This window comes from Loxodonta africana, chromosome 18, assembly GCF_030014295.1.
Source record: "Loxodonta africana isolate mLoxAfr1 chromosome 18, mLoxAfr1.hap2, whole genome shotgun sequence".
Taxonomy (NCBI): domain Eukaryota; kingdom Metazoa; phylum Chordata; class Mammalia; order Proboscidea; family Elephantidae; genus Loxodonta; species Loxodonta africana.
Window position 1 is genome coordinate 61325010 of NC_087359.1, and position 11712 is coordinate 61336721.

Below are 11712 nucleotides of genomic sequence, written 5' to 3' on the forward strand. Positions count from 1 at the left end.
CAAATAACTTAAGCATTTAGTGTATAAAATTTGAGTATCAAAATGGTTTCTAGTTGTGGGTCTTATAAATGACCTTCAAGGAGGAACAAAACCAAATTATAGTCTTTTTTATTAATGCCTTTTTTTTTTTTTTTAACTAAAAGCATGGGTATCCCTCATGGTCCTGATGCCTTAAAATTATTGCTTTCAGAATTAAAGAGAAATCTGGCAAGAATCAGATGTCATACAGTTTACTCTTACGTGCATGTTCAGGTAGTATGTAAAAAGGAAAGTGATTTATTTTCATAAATAGGATAGCTGAAAAGGATCCAGCCTCCGTGAAATGTAAGGTACATGTATCAGGGTCTAGAACTGCATTATCCAGTATGGTAGCCATTAGTCACATGTGGCTATTTAATTAAAATTAAGTAAAATCTAAAATTTTGGCTACACGGTGGACTTTACAAGTACTCAGTTGCCACATTTGGCTAGTGGTTACCATATTGAGCAGGGCAGATAGTACATTTCCATTTCTGTGGACATTTTTATGAGACAGGGCCAGTGCAGAAAGTAAAGGGTTAAATAAAATTACAAGGTATGGGAATGGGGAGATGATTAAGCTGTAAGTACATAGTTGAAGGTAAGAGGGAGGATTTATCTGAAACCTGTATCTAAGCAAACTTGTTTTTGAAATAGAAACATTCTGATCAGAGGATCTGAGTCTGTTGCTGGGGAAAAAGAAGAGGTAGAGGGAAGGAATTAAGGGTGAGGAGAGGAAGTTATAAGAAAATGTATTTGAAGATTCAGATTGTGGATGGAAATTATAATGCATTTTGACTTTTCTACTAAAGAGTTTCATCTGGAATAGTTATGCGGCCAGCCGTGAAACTCCATACTGTCATATACACAGTCGTACTTCTCAGAGCCTAATAATAGAATTCCTAACTGTTAGTGATCCTTTAGCCAAAACAGTTCTGCCAGCAATTCCTAGAGAATTGTTGCAATAGTATAATTAGTAAGACAGAACTTGTGGGTGATATAAATTAACCATACTTATCAGCTTAAAAAAATGTAGAAGATGTGAACTATTTAAATGTTGATTTTAATAGCTGAATGTGTTTAAATTGAATATTTCTGTTTTCTTGTGATAGGTACCAAAGGATACTGGTGCCATTTTAATCACGAAGGGGATTATTTAATAGAATTGAGGTTTTGCCACCATTTTGCCCTGAAAAATTATCTTTGTGTGTTTCCAGGGCCATTATAATAATTTAAAAAGAAGAAAAAGAAAAATCAAACAGCTATAACTTGAACTTCATGTTGTAAAAATGGAATTTAAATCGAAAACATATCTTACTTTTCCTAATTATTCTTCATCCAGACTTAGCAGAAATGAAGAGCATGTGCAGACCCCTTCCTGAAGCTTCTAGTGATCCAATAGAGAAAGGATTATTTTCTCTATTTCAGTTTCACAATATTGACAATATTTTGAATGGTTAGAAAATAGTAGTTTGCAGATATTTACACACTAAATAGCTTAAGTATTTTTTCCAATTTGGATAATCAGAAAGTATATATAATTATGTTGTATTGATTTAAGTATTGAGGAAAATTGTATGAATACTTCATTTGCTTACTATAATTGATAATGTGGCATACTTATTTTTAAAGGTCTGGGATAAAGGAAGAGAAATCAAGAGGTTACTCCGATGAAGTAGGTTTGGAGAACAGAATACCACATGAGAAATGCATTCTCCAAACTGGTATGAAGGCAGAGGAAAACCCAGATGCAGACAGCGACTTTGATTCTAAGAGCAGCGAGGATGATGACATTGAAGAAAATAATAAAGTGAACTGCAGAAGGAAAAAAGGCACAGAATCCTCTGAGAATAACCCTAAGCATCACAGGAATCAAACCTGCTCACGGTCATCTAGTGAAGAAAGAGGACACAGTAGCAGACACCACACAAAAAGTTCCAAGTCAAGAGGACATGAGAAAAGAGAAGATGAGCATCAAGACAGACAATCCAGGGACCAGGAGAACTATTACACTGACCGCGATTATCGAAAAGAAAAGGATTCCCATAGGCACAGAGGGGCCAGTCATAGAGATTCCCACTGGAAGAGGCATGAAAAAGAAGATAAACCAAGGGGAAGAGACCACAGAGAAAGAGACAGAAATGACAGAGAATGGAAAAGGGAGAAAGATAGGGAGAAATATATCCCAAGAGAACAAGAAAGAGATAGACAATCACATGAACAGGACCGACACAGTGAGAAAGGGGGAGAGAAGGAAGAGAAAAACAAAGCAAAGGAAGAGCATATAAAAGGAAGGAAGGAAAGACATGAGAACAATGATAAGTACAGAGATAGGGAAAAACAAGAAGGAAGTGTTCAATCTTCAGAAAGAAATCGAGACAGAAAGGAAAGTAGCCCAAATTTTAGAGCAAAGGATAGGTTGCTTGACCAGGAAAAATCCAATAAAATGAAAAACTTGGAAAAGGAGAAAGAAAGGAACCAAGAGAACCCCTGTAGTTCTGAAACATCACTGGGAGCAAAACACAGAATCACAGAGAAAGAGAAAGAGAAAGGCAAAGAACAAGAGAGACCACCTGAGGCTGTGAGCAAATTTGCAAAGCGGAGCAATGAAGACACGGTAATGTCAGCTAGAGACAGGTACTTGGCCAGGCAGATGGCACGGGTTAATGCAAAGACCTACATTGAGAAGGAAGATGATTGATAGTTGCTCCAAAAGAAAGATGTGTGAAAGCACAGAAAATTATTACTCCTGGAACTTGCTGTGTGAAAGCAAAAAGGAGTGTGTTAACAGTGGTTTGGGAGGCTATTTTTAAATATGATTATCAAACTTTACTTTTGGTTTAGATTTCAACCAAAAGTCCTTTTACCTTGAATATTTGACTGAATTTATGTAATATTTACTTAGCAATACATCACATTTTTTGTTTGTATCCAAGCAACTTTAATAGTGTGTGCTAAGTCCCTGTAGGTACTTAATGAAGAAAATGGGCTCTGCCATCACCATTAACGTTAGTTTTGTTTCAGGAGCTGTCGTGTTACTGAATTTTAAATTAAAATATGTGGCTTGAACAATAAAATATTTATTGTACTTATAACCATATAAATATGTTCTGAAATTTGTATTAATGGGCAAAATGTACATCACACATCTTGTCTAAAAAACCTTTTAGCCCACAGCATACTCGACTTGCGTAGCGTGCAGGATAGTCTAAGGGGAGATACTGGAGTCAGAGACCTGATAAGAAACTGTTGATCTCCCTCTCCCAGTAGTTCAGAGCCTTTCACAAAGCAGCTTGGGAGCTTCAGATGGGAAAAGCTGTGGATTACTTTTATTAACCTGCTTGGTTTCACATCGCTCAGGGAGAAACTGCAAACTGAGTTTTTATTATTTGTTTCCATTTTGGAGTTACTATGAATAGTACCGGCAGGGACATTCTTATACTTGTCTTTTGCTGCATACATATATATTTTTTTAATTGGGTAATTCCTAGGAATGGAATTGCTGATTCATAGGGTATGCTTTAGTAAAAAAAAAAATTTTTTTTTTTTTTTTTTTAAGTAGATACCTACTAATAAGTTTTCCAAAATAGTTGTGTCAAGATACACTGCTTCCATCCATGTTTGAGAATTCCAGTTGCTCCATGTTCTTGCTTACACTTGGTATTTGTTAGTTTAATCTTAGCCATTCTGGTGGTTATGGTGGTATCTCATGGTTTTTATTTTGTGGTTTCTGAAGCCTGTCTCATATATTTAGTAGCATTTAGGTATCTCCTTTTTGAAGAGTCTTTCAGTCTGCCCATTTTTTCTCCATGACCTGGAAGGGTTGTATATATGTTAAGGATATGAGTTCTTTGTCTTTGCAAATTATGCTCTCCTACTATGTGGCTTTTCTTTTTCACTGTCCTAATGGTGTTTTTCAGTGAACAAAAATCAGTAATTTTTATAAAGTTTAACTTAATTAAGATTACATAAAATTTAAAATTCATGTCCTCAGTCTGATTAGACACATTTCAAGTGTTCAGTGGCTACATTTGGCCAGTGGCTACCATATTGGACAGTGCAGATTTACAGAACATTTCCATCATCATGGAAAGCTCTACTGGACAGCCTTTCTAGAAGCATTGTCTACTTTTCACATTTAGCTCTACCATACACCTGAAATTAATTTTTGTGTGTGGTGTGGGACAGGGATTAAGATCCTTTTTTTTTTTTTCTTTCTCATGGATATCAAAGACTTGGCATGGACGAAACTTCAAATTAAAACCACAGTTACATACGCGTCAGGTTGGCAAAAAATGTCAACCTTAGAACACCAAGTGTTGATGAGTTACGGAGCAGAAGGAATTTATACATACTGCTTTGGTGGGTGAACCGGGACAGCCTCTTTGGAAAACTGACTGGCTTTACCACGTGATGGTGAAGCTGCAGATTTCCTGTAACTCAGGTGTTCTTCCACAGATGCACCAGGAATGCTCATAGTAGTGCTTTTCATCAAACTGGAAACATCTTAAATGTCCATCAGTAGTAAAGAATCTGGTATATATAAAATACAGGTATGAAATATATAGCTACATACAATGCTGTAGCTACATACAACTTGAATGAGTTATGAGGAACAAAAAGTAATTCATATCATCTATATAAAATTCAAATGCAGGCAAAACTGAACTATCTTGTATAGAAATAATGGATAGGTGGTGAAACTAAAGAAAAGGAAAGAAGTGATTATTACAGAAGTCAAGATAACATTCGTGATATGGGAGAGGCACACAGGCCGTCGATGGTGATGACTCAGTTGTTAACTAACACGTTTTACATATTCTGTATGCATAATATGTCTCAAAATAAGCATTTTTGTAATTGTAACATTTTTAATATATGAATAGAAGGGACTGTTCGACATCCCGGTTAGACATTCCTGCAGAAAGTAGCTACATAGACTTGTTGATTTGTTAAATGACTTATGCACAGGGCAGCAGTTCTTTGAGACTTTAGGACCAGTATGAATAAGGGGTTTATTAAATTTGTTGCTAAATATCATGTTCTTTTAAACATGAAGTCCAAAATAATATACTTAGAAATTTTGTGGGTTGGTAAACATCTGTTCCTCTGACTAAATTTTTAATAGAATATAAATAACTGAAAATACCGTAATTTCATTTTCCCCTCCCCTTGTTTGCCCTTACTCAAATCAAATTCATAGTGCTATTTCATGCTAATTTGTGCCTTCTCATATACTGATTGCTTTGCCTGAAATGCCATGTTCTTGCCTCACTCCTTATTAAAACTGAGTCGCAGTGTCATTGCCTCCAGAAAGCCTGTCCAAATACCCCTCTTTGTTTTAGCAACCAACGCCTCTGTGCTGCTTTTGCATCCTGTGCTTAATACCATCATGGCATTTATGATGATAGTATGTCAGTTACTTGAGGGCAAGATTCTATAGTGCTGGCATGAATGAACATTTAGAGAAGTTTTTATTTAAACTTTGTTTTAATTTCACTGTATATGTGGTGGTGTAGGAAATGCATCCTTTTTTTCATTTTTGTATTTTGTGTATATAAAATATAATCCTCGTTTTACACAAGTCCATTAATTCAGATCTCAACATTAACCATCTTTTTCATTTCACCTTTTGCATTTTTTTATTCATAAAAACCGTGTATGTAAAAAAAAAAAAATGAATACTGGTCACTGTTTTGAATATTTTCAGAATTACTGGTTGGTGATGTCCAAAACTGAGGCTGAGACCTCAAGGTGAATCCTGTAATTGAAGTCTTACACTTTATGTTGTTGTTATTAGGTGCCATCGAGTCGGTTCCGACTCATAGTGACCCTGTGCATAACGAAACACTGCCCGGTCCTGAGCCGTCAATCGTTGTTATGCTTGAGCTCATTGTTGCAGCCACTGTGTCAGTCCACCTTGTTGAGGGTCTTTCTCATTTCCGCTGACCCTGTACTCTGCCAGCATGATGTCCTTCTCCAGGGACTGATCCCTCTTGACAACATGTCCAAAGTATGTAAGACGCAGTCTCGCCATCCTTGCTTCTAAGGAGCATTCTGGTTGTACTTCTTCCAAGACAGATTTGTTCGTTCTTCTGGCGGTCCATGGTATATTCAGTATTCTTTGCCAACACAATTCAAAGGCCTCAGTTCTTCTTCAGTCTTACTCACTGTCCAGCTTTCACATGCGTATGTTGTGGTTGAAAATACCATGGCTTGCGTCAGGCGCACCTTAGTCTTCAAGGTGACGTCTTTGCTCTTCAACACTTTAAAGAGGTCCTTTGCAGCAGATTTACCCAATGCAATGCGTCTTTTGATTTCTTGACTGCTGCTTCCATGGGTGTTAATTGTGGATCCAAGTAAAATGAAATCCTTGACAACTAAAGTCTTTTCTCCGTTTATCATGATGTTGCTCATTCATCCAGTTGTGAGGATTTTTGTTTTCTTTATGTTGAGGTGCAATCCATACTGAAGGCTGTGGTCTTTGATCTTCATTAGTAAGTGCTTCAAGTCCTCTTCACTTTCAGCAAGCAAGGTTGTGTCACCTGCATAACGCAGGTTGTTGAATCTTCCTCCAATCCTGATGCCCTGTTCTTCATATAGTCCAGCTTCTCAGATTATTTGCTCAGCATACAGATTGAATAGGTATGGTGAAAGAATACAACCGTGACACATACCTTTTCCTGACTTTGAACCAGTCAGTATCCCCTTGTTCTGTCCGAACAACTGCGTAATAGTTGTTCTTACGCTTGATCTTACGCTTAATAGCGTTCTCCAACTCAGAATATTGGCAACATTAGCATTTATTTTAAATAGTAACAACATGTGGAAAAGCAGCACCACCTAAGGTGATCACTAGACCGTGGTAACAATAACAATCTGAGGGAACAGATGTCTCTCAGAAAGCTTAAGATCAGATTCGAGGTACAGTAGTATGTCTGGAGGTCACTGTGGTATGACATTTGAGCCTTGTTACTGGCCCAACTGTTGATTTTCTTTCCTCTTGTCTCCTACCTTTTGTTTATGTTGTTCTTGGGTGGGGAATGCCCAGTTCTACGCCAAAACATGTAGGGTTGCCATGAGTTGGAATTGGCCCTGGGCAACTTTTTTTTTTTTTTTTAAGTAACTTTCTCTAGGGACCCAATACCTTTCTTAAACAACCAGTCTGTGTACAGTACAAGGATTGGATTTAGTGTGGTAATGCTACCTTGCAGGATGTTTGCTAACCAGTACAGGGCACACACACACACACATACTGTATCTGCTGCAGGTTCTATTCCTAGTCCTCTTCCCCATCACACCTTAAAATGAAATAGAATGTACTTGCAGTTTAGAAAAAAATCCAGCCTGAAGTTGAATCACTCTGGATTTCCCAGGCTTCTATGATGCTGATTTTAAACATACACATACACATGCAAATAAACTTTGCCTGGAATCAGAAAACCTAGGCTGGATCTGTTCTGTAACTTTCCATCTGTGTGAACCTGGGGAAAATCATTTAACCTGTCTGAGTCTCAGGCTCATCTGCAAAACTGGGAAAAATGTGTCACCCAGAGCTCTGGTGGTCAAAAGAGATGATATATGTGAAAGCACATTATAAACTAAAGCTCTGCACAAATTTGTAAAGAATTACAATGATTGGGTTTACTAAAATGTAATTTTTAATTGGAAGATGTTTTGATGCTAATATTTGCAAATGACATGCATTGGTGTATTGGGACATATAAATGCTTTGACAATATACAGTTAAGTTTTTATTTTAACCGTAAGAGTTTGGACTTTTTTAATGAGGACAAATCTATCATGATACTAAAATTATTACCGTAACAGCTCAGAGTATAAGGCGTTTACTGATACCTCACAATCTAGCTTGAAGCACTTACAACAACTGCATAAATGAATACAGAGATATGCATCAGAAAGGGGATCTTTTAAACAAAACTTTAATTCTGCCACTAAAGTTTGAAAAATTTTCGTGTTAAAAAAAAACCTGGAAATTTTCATATTACCACAGTTGACAGAGGTGAATACAGGGAATAAATTTACTATCCTTAGCTGTAAGTGATATGAGGAAAAAATATATAATTCAAAATTTAAAGCACCTCACTGATGGGCCCAGCACACAATAGAAGTATCCTGGAAAGTTGTTTGTACGTCAGATCTTTTTTAAATGACATTAGAATAACTGAGTTCTTATGTAAAGTCCTTAGTTTTATATTTTAAAATATGCTTTTATATCAAGTTTTATTAAGGTAAGGTGGTGGTGGTGTGTGCCGTCGACTAGATTCCAAAGGTAAGGGGCACTTCTTAGAGTTTGAACAAGAGTAATCTTGCAAAATAGTTTTTTTTTTTTTTTTTAGTAAATGCTCTTGCTTATGGTTTTTTAGCATAAAGATGGGACAAACACCCCTCCACAGCCAATTATTGTTTGGACTGTCACAGATTACAAATTGCTAGAAATAAATTGTCCATTACGCTTGGAGTCTTCAATTATAAAACTAAAGCGTTGATGTCGTTTATTCTCTCCCCCTGTTGATAAGATTCAGCAGATATTAAAACATTTTTCTGATGAGGTACTCTACCAGTGCACACTGTTGCCAAATTAGAGTTGGTCAGTGGAAGAATTTGGCATGGATTTTGTGATGTGTTGGTAAGATAAATACCACTTGGCACTCTAATTGAATAATTTTCAAGAAAAGAGCTCTTCTGTTGAAAAGGTGAGCTTTTTTGAAACACTTTATGTAGAAACAATACTGAATGGATTCCAAAAATATGGAAAAAAAAAAAAAAACGTTGCCATGGAGTCAATTCTGACTCGTAACGACCCTATAGGACAGAGTAAAACTGCCCCCATAGAGTTTCCAAGGAGCACCTGGTGGATTCGAACTACTGACCTTTTGGTTAGCAGCTGTAGCACTCAACTACTACATCACCAGGATAGGAGATACATAAGATTCCATCTTAAAATATTTATCTTTTCCATTGTGGTAAGTGCCTACTAAAGCAATCCAGAGGGGTGTTATTTCTGTTGGAGGAAGTAAAACTTAACCTCACCTTCATTTAGGAATTTCTCAGATCCCACAAGAAAATTAGCTTGATCACTAGGTTTGCCTCTGTCTCTGATGGAGTTATTTGAACTCGAAAAGCTTATTATTAAAATTTAAGCAATGATTGGAAAGGGTGATTACTACAGAAAGTACAACAACAACAACAACAAAAACCCTAGGGCACTGACATATTTCTCTCAAGGAACTAAAGTACAAGTTTTAGTAAAGATTCTCCTTGATTCATCTCTGACATTGAAGAAAAAAAACTCAGAAACCAGAATGTTTCAAGTGGGCCTGAAAAGCTTTCTGCAATATGGGGATATTCTCTGTCATGTCTCTCTTTTTTTTTCTTGCCATATTTGGATTTATAAATTTCATTGTCTAACATGCTTCCTGTCATGGATTGAATTGTGTCCCCTGAAAACATCTGTCAGCTTAGCTAGGTCATGTTTCCCAGTATTGTATGATTGTCTACCATTTTGTCATCTGATGTGATTTCCCTATGTGTTGTAAAACCTATCACTATGATGCATTAATGATGTAATGAGATGCATTAGTGGCAGTTATATTGATGAGATCTACAAGATGAGATAGTGTCTTGAGCCAGTGTTAAAAATTTTGAGATTAGAAGAGAGAGGCGAGCAGAGAGACATGGGGACCTCGTACCACTAAGAAAACAGTGCTGGGAGCACAGTGTGTCCTTTGGACCTGAAGTTCCTACGTGGAGAAGCTCCTGGGCCAAGGGAAGAGTGAGGACATGGACCCTCCTCAAGAGACAACACATCCTTCCCCTGGAGCTGATGCCCTCAACTTGGACTTGGACCCTACTAGGCTGTGAGAGAATAAACTTCTCTTTGTTAAAGCCATCCACTTCTGATATTTGTTATAGCAGCACTAGATGACTAAGACAGAATTTGGTATGGAAAGTGGGGTGCTGCTCTAACAGATACCTAAAATGTGGAAGCTGTTTTGAAACTGAATGGGCAGAGGAGCAGCACTGGCAGAGGACCAGCAGCAGCACAGAACCAAAACCAGCGGAACAAGGAGACCAGCACAAGGCGGCACTGGAGCCGACCAACGGAGGGAGAGAGCTGAGTGCCTGTGTGCAGGAGGCTTCTTGGCGGAGTGGAGTGCCTCCAGGCACTTACTGGTGGAGCTACAGGCCTTTGGAACACTTGTCCCAGCAGGGCAGATGTGGGCTAGAGGCCCAAAGAGCATAGAGGCCAAGAAACCAGGAAGCACAAGCTGGAGAGACAAGGAACACAAGAAGCCAAGCTGCCTCAGTCTCAAAAGGTATGGCCATGACCTCTGGGGTTTCAAAGGGTGGAGCCATGGCCTCTGGTGTTTCTAATGATGGAGTCGTCAATTAGGTGGACTAGGAGAATGGTGTGCCTAAAGCCAAGGGAGCAGAGTTGCTGTCCCAGTGGGCCTGGAAGGTGGAGCTGAAGCCCAGGGCCGAGGGGCCTTCACTCAGAATCTGGAGAGTGTGGCCAATAGCTACAGTCTGGAGGGCAGGGCTATTGTGTAAATGGTCTCAGAGAACAGAGGGTTATTTTCAAGCCTTGAGAGCTAATGTGTTCTGGTGACTTGCTTGGTGCCTGTTACCCCTTCTTTCCCTCCAATTTCTCCCATTTGTAATGGAAATGTCTGGCTTGTGTCTGTTCCACCATTGTACTTTGGAAGCAAATAATTCTAGATTTCACACATGAAGAGGAATTTTTGGATTTTGGACTTGGAGTTGATTTAAGGCTTTTGCAGTGATATGATGGGGTGGACGTGGCAAGGACATGAATTTGGGGGGGCCAAAGGGTGGAAAGTCATGGATTGAATTTTGTCCCCAAAAAGTAGCTGTCAGCTTGGCTAGGTCATGGTTCCCAGTATTGTATGAGTGTCTACCATTTTGTCATCTGATGTGATTTCCCTATGTGTCGTAAATCCTATCACTATGATGTAATGAGATGCATTAGTGGTAGTTATATTGATGAGATCTACAAGATCAGATAGTGTCTTGAGCCAGTGTGTTTTGAGATTAGAAGAGAGAGGCGAGCAGAGAGACACGCGGACCTCGTACCACTAAGAAAACAGTGCTGGGAGTACAGTGTGTCCTTTGGACCTGAGGTTCCTACGCGGAGAAGCTTCTAGGCCAAGGGAAGATTGAGGACATGGAACTTCCTCCAGAGTCCACAGAGAAAATCCTTCCTCTGTAGCTGACACCCTGAACTTGGACTTGTGATATTTTTGTTATAGCAGCACTAATGACCAGGGTACTTCCCAAGCAAGCACTTTCTATGCTCACCTTCCTGGTTTAGAGCACTTCAAGAGCCCTTCGTGTTACTCTCTGTTTTAAAACATGGTGTGTGGTTCCGCAATGACTTTGAAATAACTTCTTGCCACTTAGCATAGGACTATTTTGATTTTATGGCTGTAACATAAAATCTCTCTGAGGAAACCACTGCTTTCCATCCCTCCTTACTTTAAACCTTCCCTCCCTCCCCCCAAAAGGGAGGGGAGATACTGTGATTACTTTTGTATTTAATGAAGACAGTCATTCCGAACAGCTCTGCTATCTTAAGCACCAGATGTCGATTTATGAGTAAAGAGGCATGCTAAGAAAGGAATCAGGCTTGAGTGTAACAGTGAATAGCCA

General features: G+C 38.5%; 1 protein-coding gene across 1 annotated transcript in view; it reads left to right on the forward strand.

Moving 5' to 3' along the window:
• The window catches only part of NSRP1 (nuclear speckle splicing regulatory protein 1), a 46803-nt gene extending 37986 nt beyond the window's left edge, over positions 1 to 8817 (forward strand). Inside the window, exon 7 of the mRNA XM_003416780.4 lies at positions 1651 to 8817. Within this exon, the coding sequence (XP_003416828.2) occupies positions 1651 to 2719 (1069 nt within the window). The 3' untranslated portion in view covers positions 2720 to 8817. The remainder of the gene's footprint in view (positions 1 to 1650) is intronic.
• Positions 8818 to 11712: the final 2895 nt, after the last annotated feature.